The sequence below is a fragment of the Castanea sativa genome, chromosome 8 (assembly GCF_040712315.1).
Source record: "Castanea sativa cultivar Marrone di Chiusa Pesio chromosome 8, ASM4071231v1".
In the NCBI taxonomy this organism is placed as follows: domain Eukaryota; kingdom Viridiplantae; phylum Streptophyta; class Magnoliopsida; order Fagales; family Fagaceae; genus Castanea; species Castanea sativa.
Genome location: NC_134020.1, coordinates 49,575,386 through 49,603,213, shown reverse-complemented (window position 1 = coordinate 49,603,213; position 27,828 = coordinate 49,575,386). Strand labels below are relative to the sequence as shown.

Here is a 27,828-nt window from a genome sequence, read left to right as displayed (position 1 = left end):
TATTTTGTTCTTTTTAATTGTGGTGATTAATGGGCTAACATGAATTGCCTCAAATATTGGGCCAGATACATGCGCAAGGGAGAGGTGAAGGGTAAGACTGCAATATACACTAAAAAAAATAGAGAGATTCTTGGCAAGGAAGGGTGTTCTTTCTGGTGGAGTTTTGGGCTTGAACACTTTGTGCAGATTTAAAAAAGATAATGCATTTTTTTAATATATTTTTACTCGTTTTGGCAATATGCTGATAATTGAATGAAAGATCAATAACTTAATAATTGCTTGTTTGTGTATATTAAAAAAGATGTTGCAGATAATATTGATAGTGAAACTATTATATCACACAACGATTTCAAAATATGAAATCTTGTGAAATGAAATTTTAAAATTTGATGTATTTGAGTATATTTTTATTTTGTGATGTAAAAATATTCATATTTTATTTTTATAAAAAAAAATTTAATGACTATTCTGAAATAATTCCCGGAGCGGCTGGTATTACCTACAATTCCATGCCTTATCTCGAACACAACGTTTGGATTGGTCAGTTTGTTAAGAGTAAAAAATAAATTAATATAAAAGAAAATAAGATAATGATTGAAGAGTGACATGATTGACAAGAATTCTTTTTTTTTTTTTTTTGAGCCTGGCAAGAATTCAATTTTTCGGTAAAGATAATAAAAAAAGTAAATGGATTGAAATTATTATAGATAATGTTTTTTCCGCTTTTTAGCCAAATATTGTTTTATTGAAAGATTATAATTTATAAAGATTTATTGTTATATTCTCATTATATATATATATAAGAAATTGCTCTTTTTAAGGGTATAAAAATTAAGTTACAAGATTTGCAAGAGCCTAGCCCGACTTAGTATAGATTGCAGGATTGGAACCAAATTACTTGTTTGTTGGTTATTTTAACTTTGCAAATGACTTTCTCAAAAAAAAAAGAAAAAAAAAATTTGCAAATGAATTTTATAAATACTTCGGAATCCATGGCATTTCATCATTGAAGATATAAGTCATAAATTTTCTCAATTCTCTCCCAAGTTATCTCTTTTTCAATTCTTCCTTTCTTCTTCTTTTTCTTGAAGGTGCCTTATAAAGTCAATTTTCATTCATGTTGTTTCTTTTCCCCTAGAAAATTTTTTCTATAAAGTTTCTTGAAACTATAGTGATTAAAATCAATATCCCACATAATATCAATAAACACAGTCTCGTAGATCATATGAATGATCATAAGATTCTATTTTTCATTTAGAAAAAAAAGGAATAAATCACCACAAGTGTTAAAAATTGATTGGAGAAATTTAAATTTGACATGATACAATTTACACACACTACACCACACCTCTACAGCTCTACTAGTACTAACTAAAGAAATATTATATATTTCTAAACACAATTTATTAAAATTATTTAAATCAATCATTTTTGAAATGATAAAGGAAAATATTATTTTAGTTTTATATTTAAAAAAATGGTTTTGAAAAATCCCAAAGTTGTCGATTAACTCATATTACTAGTCTAAACACTATTTTTTCTTTGAAACAATTTGAATGAAAATTCCCTCAACCGACTACCTAACAGCTTAAAAAGCGATCCATGTGTACCTTTAATCACATGACCTACTTCAAAGTCATATAACTTGTTTAAATGTTTTAATGAAATATGACATTTGATACACTTGAATAATATTATAAGCTGTCACGCAACAACTTAGAAGAGATATTTTTGAGAAAAACTGTCTTAAAAGAACAAAATTTCAGAACTATATCCTTTAAAACATAGGATCGGTCACCACATAGCAGACAAATTGCAACTATACATTTTTCTTTTGATGATTGCCTTCAAAAGCCTCTCAAATATTCTTCCCCATTCGTAAATACTCAGCCAATGAAACCAGCGAGCTTGAGGCCATTATTGACAATGACAACCACACCTTATTTTCAAATAATTTGACGGTGGAACTAGTGAGCTCGAAGCCATGGCAGCCACACCTTCCGAAAAGTGTGTTATCATCAAGGCCGTTGACATGCTCTTCAACATACCCAAGGAGGTCATCATTGCATTAACATAATCATCACCATTACCCTTTCTCTTTCCCTCTCTCTGAGTTTGTGATTTCTTTTTTCTTTCAATTTTCTGTTCACTTGAATTGAATTTTGGTATGCGTGAATGGTGTTGTTGTTTGGCATTTTTGAGAAGCATAGTATGGCATAGGACATTATTTTGGCTGAAAAAGATGATTTGAGCTTATGATAGAATCATCTAGGATCATCCTTGGTATAGCAATGCAATGCAATCCCAAGTTCTAGCTTGTGATTCTTCAACTTTATTCTATGACTGAATATGCAACAATCCGAATCGATCTCACGATCAAGCATCATAAGATATTACAATCTAGATAGTGATCTTAATAACTATGACGTTGACATAAGACACTTTATCTAATGCAACCATACCGCGCATTTAACTCTTAGGAGGGAGATGGATCAACACCAACAATTTGGTCTACACGTGAAGGGCTAAGATGAAGAAAAACAGAAGAATATAAAGAAGAGAAACCCCATTACAGGGGGGAGGAGGGAGAGAGAGAGAGAAAAAAAAACTGTATATTGAAGAACAATAATTGTGTTTAAGTCTAAAAGAAATATATAAGAACTACCATCCTCAAACTTTGTCGAGGAGGATTTTCTTTGCATTAAATTGTTTATTCATGCTTTCAAATATCATTTAGCCTAATGTGATTACTGTCCAACACCTTAGAGTTCAGTTTTTAGCCCACACATTATAAATTTATTGTTTTAGGCTCTTTGGGCCTAAGTCCTTTTCACTTTTGGGCTTTCCAAGCTAAATGTGCCCTTACAATTGGCGCCGTCTGTGGGGGATTGAACATTCTTGAGTTCATCATGTAACCATGGTAGGTTCATGGGCAAACCGTGAAGAGTCTATGAGGTCTCAACGTCAAGATTTTTTCCTTAATCTTAAGCAGAGTAGAGACTGTGAAGTTAGTGTACACACCACTTATACAAGTAGGAGTCATTCTAGAAGTGAGAGTCATGTGTCCCAAGGGGAAAGCACCAGGAATATGCAGTTGGAGATTGACCACTTACGGAAGAAACTAAGCCGTAAGTGATGGAGAGGGACGCCTTCGAGCTTAGAACCTTCCTCTGGTGATGATAATGATGCTAGCTATAAGCCTAGATCAAGGACTCCCCCTAGTAAGTCTTTCTCGTGTGATGAGGAGCGACATTATAGGCAGAGAAACAAAAGTCCATCTTACGGAGGCTTGGGTAATGATGCTATGAGTCGTGCCGTACCCCATATTTCTAAATCACCATTTAGGCGAAGGATTGAGGGAGGAAAACTTCCTCGGCGGTTTATTCAGCCAACATTTACCATGTATAATGGTAGGACAGACTTTGTAGAGCACATCAGCCATTTCAATCAAATAATGGTTGTTCACTCAAAGAATGAAGCATTAATGTGCAAAGTGTTCCCATCCAGCCTGGGACCAGTGGCGATGAGATGGTTTGATGATTTGAAGGAAGGTTCAATTAACTCCTTTCAGGAGCTTACCAAGGCTTTTGGGGCCTGTTTTGTTACTTGTAGCAAGGTTCCTCATCCCTTAGATTCTCTACTGTCCATTGCCATGCGAGAGGGAGAAACCCTGAAAACGTACTCAGATAAGTACTGGGAGATGTTCAATGAGATAGACGGAAATTTTGATGATGTGGCAATAAGGACTTTCAAGATCGGTCTGCCTGCCGAGCATGATTTGAGGAAGTCTTTGACTAGAAAGCCTGCTAGGAGTGTACGCCAGCTTATGGATCGTATTGATGAGTATAAGTGGGTCGAGGAGGACTAACAACAAGGAAAGGGTAAAGCCAAAGTAGTTCCCTAAGGCCGAAGGGATTTCAAGTCTGAGAGGTACAATAACAATCGACCTAGGAGGGATTTCACTGGGCATACAGGATCTGCTACTGCCCTAGTAGTTAGCATTGTGTTCAGGGAGCATGTGCACCAATTTTTGGAGAAAATAAAGAATGGGCTACTTCAAATGGCCAAATAAGATGGGTGGAGATCCCACGAAATGCGACCAAAGTCTTCATTGTCAGTACCATCAGGACCGAGGACACACTACAGAGGAATGTAGGACCTTACGGGACCATCTAGAGTAGCTGGTTAAAATTAGGAAGCTAAAACAGTTCATGTATTAGCTCAATGGGCAGGGGAGCCAGACAGGATTGGGATATCAGAGAGATGCTTCTTCGAGACCAACTTTGGGGATAATTAGTGTTATTCTTGCTGCCTCAGGAAGGGCTGGTTCTCATCCATCCAGGGTGATGTCTATAACCCGGCCATTTACGAAAGACCTAGCCTATGACCCCAAGAGGAGTAGTATTGGGATTCGACCAGTTTTGAGCTATTCTGATGAAGATAAGGTTGGAACCTTGTAGCCACATGATGATGTTCTAGTGGTTACCCTCAGGATTGAAGGGTATGATGTGAAGAGAGTGTTGGTAGATCTAGGCAATGGGGCAGAGATTATGTACCCTAATCTGTATAAGGAGTTTCAGTTGAAGCCTGAAGACCTGGCTTGTTATGATTCTCCTTTAGTAGGATTTGATGGGAAAACAGTCATCCCTAAGGGTCAAATTAGATTCCTTGTTCAGGCAGGGTCAAAAGTCGTGGAAGTGGACTTCATTGTAGTAAATGTGTATTCCCCCTACACTGCTATTATGGCAAGACCTTGAGGAGCTGATCGGGCGTCAATCTATGGCCAGGTAATGTTTAGTGGTCGCAATTAGGCATTAGATTGGAGGTGAGTCTTCAGCCCCTGCAGAGGAAAGTTTGTAGCAATCAAGGGAACAGTGTTGTCCACGGATGTGGTGGAAGAAGGGGCAAAGTGTGAAGGTTTAGAAAAAATTATCATTGATGATGACGAGGAGAAGTTTTTCCAAGTGGAAATTCAATTACCTCCTCGGGAGAAGGAAGAACTGATTGTCTTTCTCAGGAAGAATGTTGATGTGTTTGCATGGAGTGCTTATGAAGCTCCTAGGGTGGATCCAAATTGTATTTGTCATCACTTAAATGTTAATCCAGTTGTTACTCCTAAGAAGTAACCACTTTGGCGCTCTTCTAAAGAACATTCTAATGTTGTTAAGGAGGAGGTGATCAAACTTAAGCAGGCATGGACAATAAAAGAAGTGTTCTATCCAGAATGGCTGGCCAATACAGTGGTGGTAAAAAAGAAGAATGGGAAGTGGCGAGTACGTGTGGACTTCACTAATTTAAACAAAACTTGTCCAAAAAACCTCTTCCCAATGCCTCGGATAGACCAATTGGTGGATGCAACAGTTGGACATCCTCGAGTGAGCTTTTTGGATACCTTTCAAGGATACCATCAAATACCTTTGGCTCTGGATGATCAAGAAAAGACTACTTTTTTTACACCTATTAGGAATCACCACTACAAAGTGATGCCCTTTGGACTAAAGAACACAGGATTAACTTATCAGAGGATGATGACTAGGATGTTTGGACCTCAACTTGTCAAAAACATTGAAGTCTACATAGATGATATGGTGGTGAAGAGCAAAGTAGAGTCCGAGCATGTGAATGACCTCGGAAATATTTTTGAAATACTGAGAAAGCATAAACTACGCCTTAATGCTTCTAAGTGTTCTTTTGGCGTTGGTTTAGGCAAATTTCTGGGCTATATAGTCACTCATTGTGGAATTGAAATCAACCCTAATCAGATTAAGGCAATTAATAATCTGCAGCCTCCTCGGAATCCCAAAGAGGTCCAGAAGTTGACGGAAATGTCTGCTGCCTTGAACTGATTAATTTCTCGGTCAGCAAACAGGTGCAGGCCTTTCTTCTAGTTGTTACACAAGTGGAAGGGATTTGAGTAGACTGAAGAATGTGCCTTGGCCTTTCAGCAGTTAAAGGAATATCTTTCTCAGCCACCCATTATGTCCAGGCCTGAAGAGGAAGAGGTTTTTTTTGCCCATATTGTTGTGGCCTCTCATGCGGTGAGATTAGTACTGATAAGGGTGGACAATGGAGTACAACAGCCAGTTTATTACGTGAGCAAGTCATTGTACAAGGCAGAGGTTGCTATCTTGGCAATGGTACATGCTACACGGAAACTCCCTCATTACTTCCAAGCTCATACAATTATGGTTTTAACCTAACTTCCTATTCAATTGTTACTTCGGAAAGCCGATTACACAGGAAAAATTACCAAGTGGGGAACCATTTTAGGAGTTTTTGATATCAAGTATATGCCTTGAACCTCTATTAAAGGCCAGGTTCTTGTAGATTTGGTAGCAGAATTTACTGAGTCTCCAATAGAAATGAAGGGCGAGAAGCAGAACTTGGGAGGAAAACTATTCTAGTCAATCTCTCTACAAGGACTCTTACCTTGGAAATTGCACGTTGATGGTGCAGCTAACCAAAGAGGATCTAGGCTGGAGCTAGTTGTGGTGTCCCCAGAAAAGATTACTGTTGAGAAGTCTTTAAGGTTAGGTTTCTTAGCCATAAACAATGAGGCCGAATATGAAGCTTTGTTGGTAGGGATGGCTATGGTCCAAAAAATGGGAGGAAAGGCAGTAGATGTATTTTCGGATTCGAGGTTGGTGGTAGGCCAGGTAAAAGGAGAGTTGGAAGCTAAAAATTTAAGAATACAAGAGTATTTAAGCCAAGCTAGGCACTTGCAATCAGGTTTTGAATCTTTCACTTTGCAGCAAATCCCAAGGAGCAGAAATACACATGCTGACTCTCTTGCCACTTTAGCGACTTCCTTGGAACAAGGTTTACCCTGGATTATCCTAGTTGAAGATTTATATAAGCCTGTTGAGGTGAAGAAGGATAAGATCCAGACTCACCAGATTAGAGTATGTCCTAGTTGATATATTTTATAGTTCTATTTCTCAAGGAAGGTACTTGGCCTGAAGTGAAAGGAGAGGCAAACAAAGTGCGATAGAAAGCTCCTTGTTTTGGTTGTCCGAGGATCAAAAGTTGTACAAACGTTCTTTTTCTAGACCATACTTGTTATGTGTCCATCTAGAAGCAGTGAAGCTACTCTTGAAGGAGTTACATGAAGGAATTTGTAAAAGTCATACAGGGGGCAGGTCACTGTCCCATAGCATTCTCACTCAGGGGTATTGGTGGCCAAATATGCAGAGAGATGCACAAGAATATGTGAAGAAATGACCAATGTCAGAAATTTGCTCCAAATATTCATCAGTCAGGGGGTGTCCTTAATCCTTAGTCTAGCCCATGGCCTTTTGCTTGAAGGGCTTGGATATTGTAGGGTTATTCCCTAAGGCAGCAGGGAATAGGAAATGGCTTCTAGTCGGCACTAATTACTTTACCAAGTGGGTTGAAGCTGAGCCATTGACTAACATTAGGGATATGGATGCAAAAAGGTTTGTGAGGAAAAATATTGTTACTCGATTTCGGATTCTTCACACCCTCATCTCAGACAATGGGCTTCAATTTGATAGTAAAGTTTTTAAAAAGTACTGCTGTGATTTGGGTATTAGGAATAGATATTCAACTTCAGCCTATCCACAGGGGAATGGGCAAGCTGAGGCTTTCAATAAAGTTATAATGAATGGGCTTAAGAAGAGATTGGATGATGCAAATGGTAAATGGGTGGAAGAGTTACCACATGTCCTTTGGACATATCGGACTACCCCTTATCGGTCAATAGGGGAAACACATTTTTCAATGATTTATGGGTCTGAGGCTATGATCCCTCTAGAGACTGGATTTCCAACGCTGAGTACAAGCTTGTTCACTCCAGACAAAAATGATAACCTATTAGAAAAGAGCCTGGGTTTGATTGAGGAGCAAGGTTGTGAAATCCGAACCGGACCGTACGGTCCGACTGGGTTAACCAGAAACCATTCACCAAAACAGTTCCTTCAACCTCAAAAACCGACATATATGAAAAACTCAATCAACCATGCGAACCGCAGTTCAACCTCACGGGTTTGAAAACCGTGGACTGTTGTCACGGTTCTTGCAAGTTCAGTGATTTAGAGTTTTTTTTTTTTTGGTACTTACTGCTCAGCCATTGATGAAGCTTTAACCTCAGACATAGAGATCGCACCACTATTTGTTCTTATTCTTCTTTTCAGTCTTGCTCGCCCTCTCTCTCTGCATTTTTGCAGATCGTTGTTTCTGCATTTTTTTCTTTCTCTGCGTTTTTTTCGTTTGTTGTTTCTGCAGTTTTCTCCATCCTGCGTTTTTCCTTTGAACGAACTCTAGAGTCTTCTGGACTCTTTGAAGTTGATTGACAACTTTTTTGTAACCCACTAAATGCAAGCTATCGAACACTCTTCTTTAAATTTTATAGGATTAATCAATTTTTTAATGGTTTGGCTAGCCACTCTTCAAAATTTTATAGGGCTTTGTGAAGGAAATATGCATGTGCGCAGCAGAAAAATAACGGATCTACTTCATTCATATAAATTAACATGTATTATATAAGTTTCAGAGTTTGAGAACAAGAGAGTGTACTTTGGAGCGGTGATTTTCAAAACCGAAGATCAGAAACACTTGGGAAAACTTTCAATATTCACTCCAATTCCACTAACGCCCAAGATGTGTGGTCTCAATCAGTTCCAAAGGGAGAATATTAAGGAGTGTCTAACACTTCTAACACCACTTCACAATAGTGTTCTTACAAAATTCTCTATAGAAAATTATGTATATTTCTCCTTTTGTGTCTAACCGATTATTCTAATTGTGCTGGCCTTTTGGGCCTTTTCAATTGGGCTTACATGTGTGGCTTGGAGTGGGACCAAAAGGGACCAATAAGACACTAGCTCCAATTGGCCTTAGGCTTTTTTGTCAACTCTTGACAAGTCAAAAGTTACCATTAACTATATTTAATACCACTATATAAATATAGTTGCACTCTAGGCCTTATTTATTAAATTATATACCAAGACTTTACTGTACATGTAACCCTTCATAAAATATTCGTAGTAACACAAAGTCATGAATATAGACTGTCACTTTGTAAATTACATCTTATCCTTCAGTACCCGGTTTAATCCTTTAACGTTATTCATTATATATTTATGAAATCCAATTCCATAAATATATATACTTTAGTAACTCCTTACTAAAGTGGTTAGGCCTAACTCTCTGAATAACAATTTCATTAAACTTATCTCAAGGAAATATTTTGTATCTCCGTTAAGAGATTATGAATTCCATCTTGAGAATATATGTTCCATCAACACTAAATGTGGTTGCCCAACATACTGAGATTTTGACCATTACTCTAGATCTCACTCCTGATATATCAAAGCAACCAACACCTCATGATTAAGTCCATTATTCTCTCAGGATTAAGAGTTCATGCAAATATAAGTCGTAAGTTTATTATTCAATTGACAGTCTTTAGGTGAATAATAAATCTCACACCGGTCCTGTTCAATATGTTTTAACTCTTAAAACATATCAACATATCAACTAGAAATCTACATTTCCATGATCAAGACAAATCATCTTAGTTGATGTGTTATAGTCTTCGCAGATGAAATGCCCGATTTCATCACCGACTACGAACTACAATTCTGAGTTTACAAAGAACTTGTAATTTACATCTTCTGTGACTTTTCACATAAATCACATACTATGCATCTCATGGACTATATGATAATGTCTCAATATTCATGTTATCATTATTTTTAGATAAAAATAAAACAACTTTATTAAACACAACATTAAGTCATACATAATGTCATACATAATAAAATGCATAGCATCATACGATAGGATTTAAGGGCACACATCCTAACACTTTGTTCTTTATTTAATCAATTTTTAAATGCTTTATCCGGCCACTCTTTAGCAGTTTAGCTTCTTTTTCTTTTCTTTTTTAATTTTCATAAATAGTTGAATATTCAAATAGGCTTTGGCATAAAAAAATTTATTGCATAGTCAAATGGGCTTGAGCATAATTTGAGATAATTTAGACATAAGTTCTCATAAAAAGATTAAAAGAGTGCAATATTGAGTTTTATCAAAAAAATATATATTTATTTTTTCTTAAGATTTAATATTTCTTATTTGTCTTATGATAGTTATGATATAAAAAAGACATTTGAAAATTAGATTTTTATATTTATTTGGACTATTTTAGTTCACTTTTCTACTTATATTAATTTAAAATATTAATTTATATTTTAAATAATTATTAAATTAATTATGATGTCATCATGGTTCAACCTCGGTCCAACCTCAAAAACCTTGAACCTCTTCCAGTTCATTAAATGGTCCGGGTTTTAAAACCATGTTGAGGAGTGAAGAAAAACTGTCATGGTTCAGTTGGCATATTATCAACAAAAGCTTAAACAGGAGTACGACACAAGTGTAATGCTAAGACCATTAGCACCTGGAAACTTGGTACTTAGAAAAGTTGTGGGCACTGCGAAGAATCCTTCTTGGGGAAAGTTAGGACCCAATTGGGATGGACCATATCGCATCACCTCAGTAGCTAGTATAGGGGCTTATTTTCTAGAATATCTAGATGAAAATGTTATACCACGCCCTTGGAATGTAAATAACCTACGAATGTATTACTATTAATGAAAGGCATCTTTGCCGCATTTTTATTTAAAATATTATGTGTTTTGTTTTCTATTTCGTTAAGTATTAAAAAGAACCTTGGTCATGTCTGACTCCTCAGACCACATACTTTGAGTAAATTAATACTCCTCATTCTTTGTTTAAGTGTTAAACAGAACCTTGGTTATGTCTAGTTCCTTGGACCACATGCCTTGGGTAAATTAGTACTGCTCTATATGTACATAAGTGTTAAACAAAACCTTGGTTATACTTGGCTCCTCGGAGCACGTACCTTGGCTAAATTAGCAATGTTTACTATTTATCTAAGTGTTAAATAGAATCTTGGTCATGCTTAGCTCCTTAAACCACATACCTCAGGTAAATTAATACTTCTCTGGTTATCTAAATACTAAACAGAACATCGGTCATGTCTGGCTCCTCAAATCACATGCCTTGGGTAAATTAGTAGCCAATCTATCTATGGTGGATAACCAAGAATCTTATTGTAATAACTTAATTGAAAAGATGCCCCTGAGCATCACTTAAAGCATTTGCAAGTATATCCATGATCTATTCGTGAGTAAATTAACACCTACAACTACTCAGATCTACTATTTAGTGGAAGGTTATGTGGAATCCTAGACGAATAGGTGCTTCACCATTATTTGAAGTTAAAAAGAGAATCCAACAGTATTCATGATCCTTTGAGTTATTTATCTCAGATATCTAAGGTATGTCTTGAAGTTAAATTACACTTTATTGAACATGATAGGCTGGGAAAGATTAGCCCAATGTATTACCATTTGCATGAAATGTAACAGCTAGACTACCACTTGCATAAATAACTGTTAAAGCTAAGAATGAAAATATATTTCGAATTAGATTCTGCTTATATCAGTTAAGTATTGAATGGAAGAGACATCATATTTAACTTTGCACAAACACAGTGAAATATGAAGGAATTCAATATTTTGCATTAAGTCAAGCCTTGAAAAAGTCAAAACAAGTACATATTCAGGAATGTAAACAACAAATGGGACATAAAGAAAAATACATTAAAGAAAAAAAAAACCATACAAAATATATCTTGGGCATCACTTGGTCTGGGGAGGAAGGTTGTCTTTTGCTGGATCCTTAGTAGATTTGGCAGGTGCTGCTATTGAAGATGATGAACTTTTACCCTTAGAATCCTCCTTGGTAGGAATGGGGAGAGTTGCCAGAACAATTTCTCAGCTTTGGGAAACCAACTTCTCCTTGGAAGAATCCTTGAGTGCAGCTGAAGTCTTGGTGATTTCAAGGGCTACTTCTTTAGCTACTTCTTTCTCTTTTTCAACTGCACTAGCTTGCTCTACCCCTTTAGGAGGACTGTTGGGAGAGGGAAGGGCCTTGGCAGGTATCTCCTAGCTGAGATTATCAGCTTTGGAGCCTGAGGAGCCTGATGCTCGGATGGCTGGAGGGTAATAGACATTCTCTGCTCTCCTTAGGGCGGAGGAGACCTCCACAGCCTCATTCCATACTTGGAGGCAGTAGGTTCTACAGACCCCAGGAACCTCAACCCTAAGGGTCTCCTCAGTTTCTGCTACCCCGACATCATAACCCTCTTGCTTGACCTTTTCCATAGCATTCTCGGCTTCCTCCAATTTTTTCTTTAAGACCCCTATATGCTCCTTAGCTACAACAAGCTCATCCTCAGTCTGACGAAGTTGTTTGCATTGATTCTCCACCTGCCTCTCAGCCCCTTGCAAAGCAGCCTTGGCGCTTTTCCTCTCCCTATCAGCCTCTGTCAGCTTGGTATTTAACTCATGGATCCTCTTCTCACCCAGTGCGAAGGAGTCCACGGCAGCTATGCGCCGACCCTCCTCTTCCTTTATTTGCCTGTGGGAGTTGTTCACCAGTTCCTTGGCCATATGCACAGCTTGAACAGCCTTTAAAAACAACAACAACAACAACAACAATAAGATGACACGAGAAAGTAATAGGAATACTAAAACAAAACCAAAAAAAAAAAGCGGGGGGAAATACTTACCATCGCAAGATCTCTTTTCAGAGTAAGAAACATTTTGTGTTTCTTCATGGTCCTAAAGTCGGCCATGTCATCGGGCAGTAGCAGGGGCTACTCCAGGGCGTCTACTATGTACCCGACTTTTCCTTATTAAAAGTCCCCGATAGAAGAATCTATAGGGAGAGGAGATCCATTCAACACCATAGGTGGGTTCCAAGCTAGAATCTTGGTGCGACGATCATGCCCCCTCTCCGTGATGGACCCTTCACTTAAAGACCTCATTTGGGCAATCCTGGACAGTTTCGCCCCTTTCTATAGCTTAGTTTCTTTGGAAGGAACACCCCTTCCTTCCTTCACTACATCCTTGCCCTTTTGATCTTGTTTTCTCTTCTTATCTTCAGGAACAAGTTGGGAGGTGTGGGTAGGAGGAAGGGTAGGAGGTTTAGTCTGGGTACCTACCTCGGGCATAGTGCCCCCAACGTTGGACTCTAAGAGTTGGAAAAGGCTCTTGGTTTTGCATTGAAGTACCATTGCATCAAGTACACTTAGGGCTTCCTAGATGCAGCTTACTTGGGCTGGAGGAAGGTGGCTAAAGTCACCAACTGAGGCTTCTGGAGATCGAGTCTGATTGAAGACCTCAAAGTTGTCCTCGGAGTCTGAGACTTCAACTACTATTACTGCTTCCTTGAGAGTTGGTTGGGAAGGGGTTGCTTCTTCCTCGGCGGTACATTGGGAGGGCAACTCCACTTGTAGTAAACCTTCTAGAGCTGAGCCAACAAGGAAGCCCAATAATGCAATGTTAATTCGATGTAAATAGGGGTTTTTCACCTTTATTATGTTCTTAGGCGCTTGGAAGCTGGATGAGATGGGGTCATAGTTGAGGATGAGGTAGATCGCTCTTAATTGTCCGTCAATGTGGACAAAGATCTCAGATTGGAGTATTTTTGTCAAATCAAGCTCGTTGACAAGGTTAAGGTTCAGAATTGCAGAGTACTTATCTGCAAATTTGCCAAAAATAAAAACACAATTAGAAAACAGTACAAGTAAAATAAGAATAAATTTACAAGCAAAAATAGAAGAAGTGAGCACAGAAAATGTCAGTAAGAGAGGAAGCATTATTAAGTTATTAACCCTAGATCTAAGCACCCCACCTGGTGTCACTTCTCGTGTTGGGCAATAAAGTCCATCATGCTACTCTCCTGAGATGATTAAGAAATCTTTGTCCATACCCTTATTGGACTCAGGGAGACACAATATAAGTCTAACCGGGGGGACTCTAGTTTTTAGGTAATACCCTTGACTTGTTAGTTTGTGACGATTGTAATCCAGTTAACATCGTGGTGGGTAAGGTTCACATTCATCCTTTCATTAAGGACATTGTAGGGACACAATTTTCAGACCAAGCCCAAAATATAAGGGATCTTGGCCTAGTGAACCCAGTACAATAAATTTGTAGAGAGTGGGTCAAAGAGCTAGGCTTTAGTGCTTAGATCACAGTTAATATGGTTTTGGATGATGAGCCAACAAGAATTGAACCCGGTTTGTGCGAGAAAGTTGGTTTTCGGCACAGTCCGAGGAGCTTTGTTTTAGCATATATTGGATGACAATGGTTGCAGGAGTTGTTGAGATTGCTATAGTGCTTTCTCTCCTCCTTGTCTCATCATCCTTTCTCTGGGATCTCTACCCTTATTTATATTACATCTCTCGCTTCATCCTTACCCTACATGTGGACCACATGTGGACAGTTGATAGTTGTCCCATCAGCCCCCTCTAAAAGTCTTCTGGGGTGGCTGGAAGGCTGCCATAATACTGTTCAGAGGTCACTTCCTCATTAATGCGGTGGTAATAGTTTTTCCTTAGATATTTTTGAGTCCTTATCCCTCTTGTATGTTCATGATGCTCGTTGCTATCATTAGAACTTCCTGGAAGGTCATCCTTGATCATTAGAATCTATACCAGATTTGCGTTTGGCTTCATCCGAGGAGATAGTACTCCTCGGACTCGGACCACCCATGCTTCTCGGCCAAAACCACATGCTCTCGGCCAAATCCCAAAATCCATGACCCCACAATACAATTACAATATTACTATGACGAGTTTAACTAAATAACATATAAATAAATAAAGAAATATTATATCAATGTATCCTTTGGATATGATATTTCTTATTTGTCCTGTGAAAGTTATTATATGAAAAAATACATTTAAAAGATAGATTTCTATATTGAATTGGGTCATTTAATTTAATTTTTCTATTTATACTAATTTAATATATTTACCTATATTTAAATAATTATTAAATTAATTATGACGTCATCACGGTTCGATTCCGGTTCAACCTTGATTCAACCTTAAAAACCTTGAACCTCTCCCTTTACGGTTCAATGAATGGTCCGGGTCTGAAAACCTTGGACATGGGTATTGCACACACCAAAAAAAAAACTAGGGAATTGAGTCTTGAATAAGTTTAGATATGCCTGTTTCTTCCACACACACACAATTGGCGCCGTCTGTGGGGAGAGCTTGTGTGATAGTGAGTGCAACGGTTAAATATGATACAATTACGCCCCCATCAGTAAGAGTCTCTGGGGAAAGCCATTATGGTGGCCAGTTTGCTATATGAGCAAGTCACTACATGAGGCACATAGTTGTTGTCCTAACTTAGCTTCCGCTCAGGTCTATACTACAAAGTACGGATTATATGGGGAGGATTGCTGAATGGGGCACAGTTCTGGGAGCTTTTGACATCAAGTACATGCCTCGTACCTCTGTCAAGGGCCAGGTCCTCACGAATTTGATGGCCGAGTTCGCTGAACCTCCATTAGAGGAAGTGGCAGCAACATATGAGCAATTCAAAGGGGCTTTGCGGCGGAGCTAGTTTTTGAAGGTATATATTGATATCTTCTAATCTATTGAAGTGGTTAAACAGAACCTTAGCTATGCCGGGTCCTCGGACCTCCTGCTTTGGGGAAATTAACACACATTGGCATCTTTTGAAGTGGTTAAACAGAACCTTAGCTATGCCGGGTCCTCGGACCTTCTACTTTGGGAAAATTAACACACATTGGCATCTATTGAAGTGGTTAAACAGAACCTTAGCTATGCCGGGTCCTCGGACCTCCTGCTTTGGGAAAATTAACACACATTGGCATCTTTTGAAGTGGTTAAACAGAACCTTAGCTATGTCGGGTCCTCGGACCTCCTGCTTTGGGGAAATTAGCACACATTAGCATCTATTAAAGTGGTTAAACAGAACTTTAACTATGCCGGGTCCTCAGACCTCCTGCTTTGGGGAAATTAACACACATTGGTATCTATTGAAGTGGTTAAACAGAACCTTAGCTATGCCAGGTCCTCGGACCTCCTGCTTTGGGGAAATTAACACACATTGGCATCTATTGAAGTGGTTAAACAGAACCTTAGCTATGCCAGGTCCTCGGACCTCCTGCTTTGGGAAAATTAACACACAATGGCATCTACTGAAGTGGTTAAACAGAACCTTAGCTATGCCGGGTCCTCATACCTCCTACTTTAGGGAAATTAACACACATTGGCATCTATTGAAGTGGTTAAACAGAACCTTAGCTATGCCGGACCTCCTACTTTGGGAAAATTAACACACACTGGCATCTATTGAAGTGGTTAAACAGAACCTTAGATATGCCGAGTCCTCGAACCTCCTGCTTTGGGGAAATTAACACACATTGTCATCTTTTGAAGTGGTTAAACAGAACCTTAGCTATGCCGGGTCCTCGAACCTCCTGCTTTGGGAAAATTAACACACACTGGCATCTATTGAAGTGGTTAAACAGAACCTTAGCTATGCCGGGTCCTCGAACCTCCTGCTTTGGAGAAATTAACACACACTGGCATCTATTGAAGTGGTTAAACAGAACCTTAGCTATGCCGGGTTCTCGGACCTTCTGCTTTGGGGAAATTAACACACACTGGCATCTATTGAAGTAGTAAAACAGAACCTTAGCTATGCCGGGACCTCGGACCTCCTGCTTTGGGGAAATTAACACACACTGGCATCTTTTGAAGTGGTTAAACAGAACCTTAGCTATGCCGGGTCCTTTGACCTCCTGCTTTGGGGAAATTAACACATAATGACATCTCTCTTCAAAGTGTTTAAACTATAACACAATCATGCCTCGGTCCTCGAACCAGATGATGTGAGAAAGTTAACACTTCATGACATCTCTCTTCAAAGTGTTTAAATTATAACTCAATCATGCCTCGGTCCTCGGATCAAATGATGTGAGAAAGTTAACACTTCATGACATCTATCTTCAAAGTGTTTAAACTATAACACAATCATGCCTCGGTTCTCGGACCAGATGATGTGAGAAAGTTAACACTTCATGACATCTCTCTTCAAGGTATTTAAACTATAAATTTGATCATGCCTCAGTCCTCGGACCACATACTTTGGGGAATTATCATTCCACAACATCTATTTATTTTTCACTAAGTGTCAAGACAAGCCCAAGATTGTAACCAAATCCTCAGATTGGTAGCTCTGAAAGGAGCAATTCACAGTATAAATATGGGGCGCTTGAAACAACACTCCCACAAGTGTAAATCAAAGGATCAAAGCAGAATCAACTCTTAAGAATTCAAAACCCCACTTTTCTCCTTGGATGCAAGGAGAAAACCGGAGTTTTGAGGGGCTATTGTGGGGTCATGGATTTTGGGATTTGGCCGAGAGCATGTGGTTTTGGCCGAGAAGCATGGGTGGTCCGAGTCCGAGGAGTACCATCTCCTCGGATGAAGCCAAACGCAAATCTGGTATAGATCCTAATGATCAAGGATGACTTTCCAGGAAGTTCTAATGATAGCAATGAGCATCATGAACGTACAAGAGGGATAAGGACTCAAAAATATCTAAGGGAAAACTGCTACCACCGCATTAATGAGGAAGTGACCTCTGAACAGTATTATGACAGCCTTACAGCCACCCCAGAAGACTTTTAGAGGGGGCTGATGAGACAACCATCAACTGTCCACATGTGGTCCACGTGTAGGGTAAGGATGAAGTGAGAGATGTAATATAAATAAGGGTAGAGATCCCAGAGAAAGGATGATGAGAAAAGGAGGAGAGAAAGCACTATAGCAATCTCAACAACTCCTGCAACCATTGTCATCCAATATATGCTAGAACAGAGCTCCTCGGACTGTGCCAAGAACCAACTTTCTCGCACAAACCGGGTTCAATTCTTGTTGGCTCATCATCCAAAACCATATTAACTATGATCTAAGCACTAAAGCCTAGCTCTTTGACCCACTCTCTACAAATTTATTTACTGGGTTCACTGGGCCAAGATCCCTTACATTTTGGGCTTGGTCTGAAAATTGTGTCCCTGTAGACATCTACACTAACTAGAATCCTAAACATGTTAGGGGCGTACTGGGTAGGGGAAAGTCTATGGGCAATGAGGTAGTCCCTAGTTACTCTACCCATGGGGATTCTCATCACTCCCTCGATGAAGGCAATCATAAGGATTAGCACTTCTCCTTCTTGCCTCAATGCGTGTCATTCCCCAGGCGGCAATACCTAATAGAAACCTCATGAGGAATACGATACTGAGCTTTAAAGCTCTCTATACCATCAGGGGTGTCTACTAGATGAGCAAATCTACCCATTTGAAAGATAGTTGAAGGTATTGGGAAGACAAGGTAAAGTTAGAAAGGCCGAGGAGAAAAAGGTTCTAAATTTAAAGAAAGATAGGCTAAGGGTAACTTACAGAAAAGAAGAAAAGCTCCACAGACTAGTTCTTGAGAGTTGGATATGCAAAAAGTGGAGCAACCGAAATTTTCAAGCAATTTATATACGAATGGGAAAGGTAAGCGGGATAGTTCCCACCCAAATCCCCATAAAAATTTCTCACTAAGAAATAAATGCAAACGTGTCCTAGAGGCCAAAGCGTTAGGAGCGTGCTTTTGGGCAGTTGAAAAGAAACCTGCACAGAATGAAATGGTGTAAGGGCAGAGCAGAATAATTACTGGAATATTGAAATCCCCATTTTTCCCAAGGAGTAAAAGAGTGGAATTTTGAGGGGTTATTGTAGGAATAAAGGGCCCAAAAAAGGATATTAGGTCGTGGGCCGCGTTTAAGCATATTAAGTCATTCGAAAACAGGCAGACATTAACAAGGACGTACAAATTAGTAAGCTATGAAAGAAGTTTGATCATAAAGGATTAGGAGTGTAGTCCAAGGAGAAATACCTCTTCGGCTAAGCAGAGTGGGGGTCAAATGTTCAACCTTTCATCAAGAACAAAACACCAAACGATCATACTAGTAAGGATAAGCATCTGAAGGGAATAAAACAAAGGAAAGCTGGGAAATATCTAGGAGAAATCTGTTACCATCGCATTGAATGCTCTGCAGCTAACTCTCTGGCCGCATTAATGTGGAGGTGATACCTGAGCAGAGACATGCAGCCTTATAACTACCCACAAAGACTTCAGAAGGTGCTGATGGGAGATAGATCAACACCAACAATTTGGTCTACACGTGGAGAACTAAGATGAAGTAAAACAAGGGAATATAAAGAAGAGAAACTTCATTACAAGGGGGAGGAGGGAGAGAGAGAAAAACTGTATACTGAAGAATTGTAATTATGTTTAAGTCTAAGAGAAATATATAAGAACTACCATCCTCGAACTTTGCTGAGGGGGATTTTCTTTGCAGTAAACTGTTTGTTCATGCTTTCAAATATCATTTAACCTACTGTGATTATTGTCCAACATCTTGGAGTTTAGTTTCTAGCCCACACTCTACTAATTCATTGTTTTGGGCTCTTTGGACCTGAGTCTTTTTCACTTTTGGGCTTTCCAAGCTAAACGTGCCCTTACAACTTGCTTTAGTTTTTAGTTGAATTGTTAGATTTATATGATACATTTTTTCAAAAAGATAATACATTTTTTTTACTCCTTTTGGCAATATATTGGTAATTGTATGGGAGACCAATAGCTTAATAATTGCTTAATTGTGTGTATTGAAAAAGATGTAGCAAATAACATTGATAATAAAACTATCATATCACGCAATGATTTCAAAATATGAAATCTTGTGAAATGAAATTTTAAAATTTTATGTATTTGAGTATATTTTATTTTGTGATGTTAATAAATTTAAGTTTTATTTTTATTAAATTTTTTTAATGACCATTTTGAAAAACATTTCTGTAGCCTCTAATACTAGTGTTACCCACAATTCTATGCCTTATGTGAGCACAACGTTTGGATTGGTCTGTTTGTTAAGAGTAAAAAAATAAAAAATAAAAAATTTGATATAATAGAAAATACGATAATGACTGAAGAGTGAAATGATTGACAAGAATTCAATTTTTCGGTAAAGATGATAAAAAAGTAAATGGATTGAAATTATTATAGATAATGTTTTTTCTGCTTTTTAACCAAATATTGTTTTATTGAAAGATTATAATTTATAAAGATTTATTGTTATATTCTCATTATATACAAGAAATTGCTCTTTTCTAGGTTATAGAAATTAATAAAAAAAATTCCTAATCTTGTATAAGAAGAAAAGACTATCATTGTTTTAAATACAAAGTATCATTGTTTCAAAAAAAAATACAAAGTATCATAATGTAAAGTAGTAGAGTTAAACACATCGCTGTCTGGGGTTGGCCAAGTGGTTGAGCACTTGGTCTCAAAGTGGCTGTCTGGGGTTTGACTAGGAGCTCCCTAGTTCAAGTCCCGGCAACAGCACTTTGAAACAAACTCCCTGGGCCAGCGATTTACTCCGTTATGGGCTCACCCATCGCGAACAGTGATTAGTCTCTGGTTGAAAGCTTTAAGGATACACTGTGGGCAACCAAAAAAAAAAAAAAGAGTTAAACACATCGCGTTTATTACACTATTTTATTTATTTCTTTACTTTCCATAATATATATTGAAGTGCACAAGATTAGTTACAAGATTTGCAAGAAGAGCCTAGCCCAACTTAGTATAGATTGCAGGAATGGAACCAAATTACTTGTTTGTTGGATAATTTATCTTTGCAAATGAATGTTATAAATAATTCGGAATCCATAGCATTTCATCATTGAAGAAATAAGTAATAACTTTTCTCAATTCTCTCCCAAAATATCTCTTTTTCAATTCTTCCTTTCTTCTTCTTTTTCTTGAAGGTGCCTTGTGAAGTCAATTTTCATTCATGTTGTTTCTTTTCCTGGAGTAAATATTACTATAAAGCTTCTTGAAACTATAGTGATTAAAATCGATATTCCACATAAGATCAATAAAACAGTCTCGTAGATCAAATCAATGATCATAAGATTCTATTTTTCATTTCAAAAAAAAAAAAAAAAAAGGAATAAATCACCACAAGTGTTAAAAAATAATTGGAGAAATTTAAATTTGACTTGATACAATTACATGCTCTACGCCACACCTCTACGGCTCTACTAGTACTAACTAAAGAAATATTATATATTTCTAAACACAATTTATTAAAATTATTTAAATCAATAATTTTTAAAATGATGAAGGAAAATAGTATTTTAAAAAAAATTGGTTTTTGAAAAATCCCAAAGTTGTCGCTTAACTCATATTACTAATCTAAATATTATTTTTTCTCTAGAACAATTTGAATGAAAATTTCTTCAATAGGCTACAGCTTAAAAGTCAATCCATAGGTACCTTTAATCAAGTGACCTACTTAAAAGTCATGTAACTTGTTTGAATGTTTTAACAAAATATGACATTTGATATACTTAGAGCATTCTCATCCAGAGTTTTAAAAAATTTAGCATTTAACACCTAAAAAACCAATTTTATAGCATTAAACATATCACTTTACAATATGTCTAACATCAAAATTTCTATTTTTTTACCACTTAATTCAAATGTTATTTATTTATCATTTATTATTCTTTTTGAGAGAGAGAACAGAGAGTGAAATCTGAGGGGAGAGAGATAAGGGGAATAAAAAATAAAGAGAGTAGCAACTTGCTACGTTAGGAGGCAGGCCATCATTGCATTTAACATCATCATCACCCTTACCCTTTCTCTTTCACTCTCTCTGAGTTTGTGATTTCCTTTTTCTTTCAATTTTCTGTTCACTTGAATTGAATTTTGGAATGCGTGAATAGTGTTGTTTTTAGGCATTTTGAGAAAAGAAATTATATGTCTACAACATTTTTACGACAAATTCTAAGTGACATGTTGTCACTGGTTGTTATTGTTGGAGCAAAAAAATAATTTTAGTGTTAAATTCAAATTTGAACCAATAATAACTAACCACCTATAATTTGTTGTAAAAATGTTATGAATGTAACACCTTTCTTTTGAGAAGCATAGTATGGCATAGATTGTTATTTTGGCTGAAAAAGATGATTTGTGCTTATGATAGAATCATCTAGGATCATCCTTGGGATAGCAATGCAATGCAATCCCAAGTTCTAGCTTGTGATTCTTCAACTTTATTCAATGACTGAATATGTAACAATCCGAATCAATCTCACGATCAAGCATCATAAGATACTACAATCTAGATCGTGATCTTAATAACTATGACGTTGATATAAGACACTTTATCTACTGCAACCATACAGTGCATTTAACTCCTAGGTGATGGCCAAATGCTGCTATGCCTACTAAGGGGAAATAAAAGGTTTCAAAGGCCGGTTCTGGCGACCAAGTGAACAAATACATAACCTTGTAAACATTCTTATTTCTTGGCTATCCATAATGCAAACCAGGCCAATTAGCCAACAGAAATTGGCAAGGGCAACTAAAAGATTTTGCAGAACTGCAGAAGGATAGCACTACCATAAGATACCCAAGCCAGTTTAATCAAACTTAAAAACACAAAATAAACTATAGATTTCAAGCCCCCGCAGGCTAAGGCAGAAATGTAGCCTTAAAAGGTGAAAAAACCCTTAAAATCCAATAATATTTCCTGTTTTCCTGTTCAATGAAAACATCTATCAAAAGTTCAAATTCCCCCTCCCCTCGTTTAAAATGTGTGTGTGTGTATAACTCAATAGACAAACGAGTATTAATAGAACAAATGACACTGCAAGAGAGAGAGAGCTCAATAAATTCATAGAGCAACTGTCAGAATGATTTCACAAAAGTCCTTCAAAGTTACAGGCAGGTCATTGCAAGGCCCAATAACAACCTAAAGCAAATAACACATCACATTTTACCTCAGCTTCACCTTAATTGGAGTCCCAGCATCAATCATTGTTTTTGTGTCTCATGGCTTTGACTTAAGACCTGAAATCAGCAATCCCCAAAATTTAAACAACAACAAAATAACAATAACCAAACCTTAATCCCAAATTTTTGGTCATTACAGCAATCCAACAAGTTGCAAAAGCAAGCATCATTAATTATCTACGAAGTAATTGACCTGGATGGTAAGCAACACTTATATTTTCTTAAAAATTGTATCATGCCAATTCTCTTGAGAAAAGGGGAAAAAATGGAGGTCATATACATACAGTTTTTTCTTTTAACTTATTTGCTTAATACAGCTTTTGAAAGCCTCACAATTTTTTAGGTACAATTATACTTTGACCAACTTTCAACAAAATGCTGAATCCAAATGGACAACATTCTTCCATTTCACAATTAATGGAACAGACAATACCTACAAGACATAAGGGTGATGAGTCAATGAAAATATCTATGATTGGATATTTGGATTTAATATAAAAATAATAATAATAATCCAATATCCACAATGAATGACTTATAAAGTTATAATAAGCTTTTACCTATCAAAAAAAAAAGTTATTTTATTATCTGAATGAGGGGGTACCAGCCATCGCAATAGTAGTTCCTCTGTGAGGGGATAGCAGGTGTACCCCAGGAGGGTTGAGGCATAGCCTGACCTGAGCCCCACCCAAAGCATTAATGTTTCAGGTAATAAAAGGCAATAGTCCTTAAACCAAACTAGCATCCCACTGTCATCCAGAAAGGTTTGAAATCAAGACCTACCACATACCAAGACTCTAACCACTAGGCGATGATGTTGGGTAGTTCATGTATCTCTACACTTGAATCTCTATATGTAAGAGTACCAAAGACAGAGTTTGGATTTTAAACCATCATGTTTTATAAGGACCATGGAGAGAGAAATAAAACTTTTGACTGGCGTGAGTTGCCAATAGATAGGGTCAAATAGATATTAGTTAACGCTCTTGGCTAATAGGGTCAAATAGATATTAGTTAACGCTCTTGGCTAATAGTAGAAGAGGGCAGACCATCTAATTTTGTAGACTTCAAAATATCCCTGTATTTTTTATAGTTTCTTAGGGATAGTTGGGTATGTACCCAGCATGCATTCTATCTTTAAGAACTGAGTTACTCTTTCTCAAATTTCTAATACAATTTATTATCCAAAAAAAGGATTACCAAAGACACTAACAAACATAAAGATGAAAATAAAGTATTTACGTGACTTTTCTTTTTTTGCTGAATAAAAATGGTAAACGGTGGTGACAGGCCATGGCTACCCTGCTTAGGTTTGACCACATAGATCCTATATCCACTAAAAAGCCTAGATACAGACAGGGGGCCACAGGCACTCCATCAGGACAGTTAAGCCATTGCCTGACCTTAGCCCTGCCCAAAGCACCACGGGTTGATTTACAAGCATTATTTAGCTTGAAAGAAACAACGATACTATACAATTTCCCATGAATCCGCTCTTAAGATTCTATCTAATACTACCAGTAAGCTATAGTTCAGATACTTCCCCACTATGCATTAGCTTTGTTTTCACAATTAAAACTACTTATAGTGCTCCTCTGGTATTCCTCTCTTGAGTTCTTCTAACTTCCAATAAGCCTGTTCAAACAAATTTATTTCTTACACACAGTTACTTGGTGCACACTCATGAGCTCACACACAACATTGTGATAGTTGCCCAAAGTATGAGTCGATCTCAGAAGACATACTCAAAAGTTAGTTCTAACAGCAAACTCAAGCATGGTCAATTGAAATCTAAGTGCACTAAACTGCACAATAAGAAAAAAGTTCAGATTTATACAAGAAAGCAAATCATCTAAAGCATGCATTCTTTTACCATTGCTAATGTTCAACAAGAAACCCCAATGAGGTCACGAAAACCAAGTTTGTAATCTATTCCAAAATCAACTCAATGCATATTAAGAAGTAACAACACAACCTAAAATTATGAAAGACACAAAAACATTTAACAAAATGGGTGTGGTAGATGTCTTACCTAGCGCCCTAAATAAGATGGCATGGTTCCAACGGGTCCAGTACCAGTTTGGGGTCTCGGTACTGCAGAAGATTGAGCCATTTGTGAACCCTGATACGCGCCCAAACCTTGCAAAGCAGCTTGAGCGCCATAACTACCAATCACAGAAGGGCTTATACTATTAATAGGAGGCTGTGCACCAAAGCCTGCACTGAGTTGAGTCAATCCCATAGGATTAGGAGCATTTCCAACCCTGTTCAAGGGCTGCGACACGCCACCAGGAAACCCAAACCCAACATGGTTCAAATTCAAAACCCCTAAAGCAGGATTTTGGGCCATAAAAACCGCCCCCGGATTAAAAGCTTGGCCAGGATTAAAAGCTTGACCAGGATTAAAAGCTTGACCAGCCAATGCCGGGTTAAATGCTGCCACAGGAAGAGGAGGAGCAACACCAGCAACACTAGTAGCAACAACGTTATTGGGCTTGGCATCATTACTATTACTATTACTGTTACTGTTATTATTCTTATTAACACTGCGGCCTTCAGTGGCAACAGAGCATTGCAATTTGTTACCTTGGAAGAACTTCACAGGTTCTTCCAATGCCTTTTTGACTCCCTCCACACTCTTGTAAACAAGTATAGCGAATCCTTTGAACTTACCTGTGTCTTTATCCAATCCACCTAATGCCACTGGCCCGTCTTCGAGCTCGCCAAACTCGGCAAAAAAGGCCCTGAGCCTCTCTGGAGCAATGTGAGGACCCACATTCGCCACGTAAAGCCTGCGGCCGCTTACAGGGGCGGGCTGAGACGGCGGCTGCTGGTGCTGCTGCTGGGACTGATTGCCGCCGGAGGAGGCGAGCTGGCAGGCCGCCATTCTGGAGCCGATTTTCTTCTGGGGTTGCTTGAGGGCTTTGCGGGCGGAGGCGCTGGTTTTGAAGAGGATAAAGCCGTAGCCTTTGGATCGGTTGGTGATTTTGTCGGTGACGACCTTGCACTCCTCGATTGCGCCGAAGGGTTTGAACGCGGCGGCTAGGGTTTCGGAGTCGGTGTCCCAAGCGAGGCCGTGGACGAAGATTTTGCGCTGGATTGGGTCGGCGTCCACGGTCTTGGTTATGTGCTCGATGATCGATGGGGTTTTCGACGCGGCTTCTTTGAGGATTGCGATGAGTTGGTCTTTGACGAACGGCTCTAGGAGCCTCTTGATACTGTCTCGCTTCGAATCATCGTCTTCTTCCTCTTCTTCTTCTTCTTCATCTTCTTCTTCTGATGATGAAGAAGAAGAAGATTTGTCATCTGATTCCTCTTCTGCTACTGCTGCCGCTTCTTCTTCTTCTTCTTCTTCTTCTTCTTCCTCTTCTTCTTCTGATTCAGATGAAGAAGAAGATGATGATGATTCTTCTTCTTCTGCTTCTACTTCTTCTGGTTCTGATTCAGCGTGTTCTTCTTCTTCTTCAGATTCTTCTGCGGGTGGTGGTGGTGGTGGTGGTGGTGGTTGTATTTTGAGCAATTTAGGTTTAGAAGAAGAAGAAGCTTCTTCGACTTTGGAGGCTGATTTGCGCTTCTTGCCCATTTGAATCTTTGATACGATACAAAGTTTCTGCGAGGGAAGAGGGGTTAGGTTAGGTTTTTTCAGGACTTCCACACACGAATGAATACAATGAGGGCTTTCTCTGAGGGGGTTTTACAGCCTTATCGGATTTTGGGTTGCATATTAATGGGTTTTTTTTTTTGGGGGGAGGGGAGTGAGTAAAATTATATTTTTGCCCCTTAAACTTTGTCACGAGGAATGTTTTTTCGTCCCTAAACTTTAAAAAAATAAATAAATAAATAAATTTAGCCCTAAATTTTGTAAAAAAAAAATTCAATAATTTAAAGACAAAAATAATAATAAAAGAATAATTTTTTTCAATAGTTTAAGGATAAAAATAAACTTTTAGTAAAATTTAAAAATATAAATAAAAAACATTTCAATAGTCTAAGGATGAAAGAAATATTTTTTAGTAGTTTATGAATAAAAGATGAATTTCTTAAAGTTTAGAAATGAAAATCAAATTATTAGTAAAATTTAGAGGCCAAAATATTATTTTACCCTTTTTTTTTTGCTAAATAGAGTGTCAAAGAATTTAATTTTTATGGTATGTAATCTTTGATGTTATAGGCACGGAGAGTTTTACACAAAACTTCTTTAGATCTCATGACATCTTGGAAATCACTATACTAACTTTTGGTTAATTTTTTAAAGACAAAAAAAAAAGGAAAAAAGAAAAACTTATGGCTAATTATCATGCCTTACAAATCCTACACGAAACATAATAAATTTTAAGCGATTGCTTTTTTAGTAAAGGGTTTTTTCATAGTTCTAAAAATTGGAATGGTAAAAAAATTCGTTTTTGGTTTTTTCAGATTTTAATGAACCGATTTCGTGTTCAATTCTCAGTTAAATTAACCGGTCTGATCCAATTTTTCAAACCATGAGGTTTTTCCCTTACTAGTCAAGTAAGGTAAGGTGCTATTTGATGAAGAAAATAGACATAAGGAAAATGGTTCTAATTGTTCAACTATCTAGAATAAAGGACTAAAGGATGTTAGTGGTTCAAACCCATCTCTAAGAGCATCCACATTGATGGAGCCGTCAATTTAGCAATGGCCCCACCAAAAGCTATTTTATCTATTTTACCATCTCATTTTATAAAACACTCAACATCAGTGGATTTATTTTAGTTTTCAACACAATAAAATAATATAAACAACACAATAAACTAAAAATAAATAAATAAATAACACTACAGCCACCTCTACCAATGGCCACGACCACCTCCACCAACGACCATAATCACCACTCTACTCTAACAACCACAACACAATGTAGAAAAAAAAAATTAAAAAAAAAAACAAAAACAAAAACAAAACCACAACCACAACCATAACTACAATCACAACCCCATCACTACCAGCCACTACAACCACTAGTCATGACAACCAACCATCACAACCACAACCATAACCCACTACAACCATAAACC

General features: G+C 37.7%; 2 protein-coding genes across 2 annotated transcripts; both read right to left on the bottom strand.

Annotated features, from left to right (window-relative positions):
- Positions 1-11,636: 11,636 nt before the first annotated feature.
- LOC142606742 (uncharacterized) lies at positions 11,637-13,161 on the bottom strand. The gene is made up of 2 exons (XM_075778078.1): positions 12,623-13,161; positions 11,637-12,521 (listed from the first exon to the last, which is right to left on the bottom strand). Exons 1-2 carry the CDS (start codon positions 12,686-12,688, stop codon positions 11,997-11,999), a joined length of 591 nt encoding a protein of 196 aa, XP_075634193.1. The 5' UTR covers positions 12,689-13,161; the 3' UTR covers positions 11,637-11,996.
- Positions 13,162-22,641: 9,480 nt separating this feature from the next.
- On the bottom strand, positions 22,642-26,497 carry LOC142607381 (UBP1-associated protein 2B-like). Its single transcript, XM_075778839.1, has 2 exons — positions 24,825-26,497; positions 22,642-22,849 (listed from the first exon to the last, which is right to left on the bottom strand). The coding sequence occupies exon 1, from the start codon at positions 26,373-26,375 to the stop codon at positions 24,825-24,827; it is 1,551 nt and encodes a 516-aa protein (XP_075634954.1). The 5' UTR covers positions 26,376-26,497; the 3' UTR covers positions 22,642-22,849.
- Positions 26,498-27,828: the final 1,331 nt, after the last annotated feature.

Coding starts and splice junctions, on each gene's coding strand:
- LOC142607381 (XM_075778839.1), bottom strand. CDS start 26,375: ATGGGCAAGAAGCGCAAATCAGCCTCCAAAGTCGAAGAAGCTTCTTCT.
- LOC142606742 (XM_075778078.1), bottom strand. CDS start 12,688: ATGGCCGACTTTAGGACCATGAAGAAACACAAAATGTTTCTTACTCTG. Junction 12,522..12,622: donor TGAAAAGAGATCTTGCGATG/GTAAGTATTTCC, acceptor TTGTTTTTAAAG/GCTGTTCAAGCTGTGCATAT.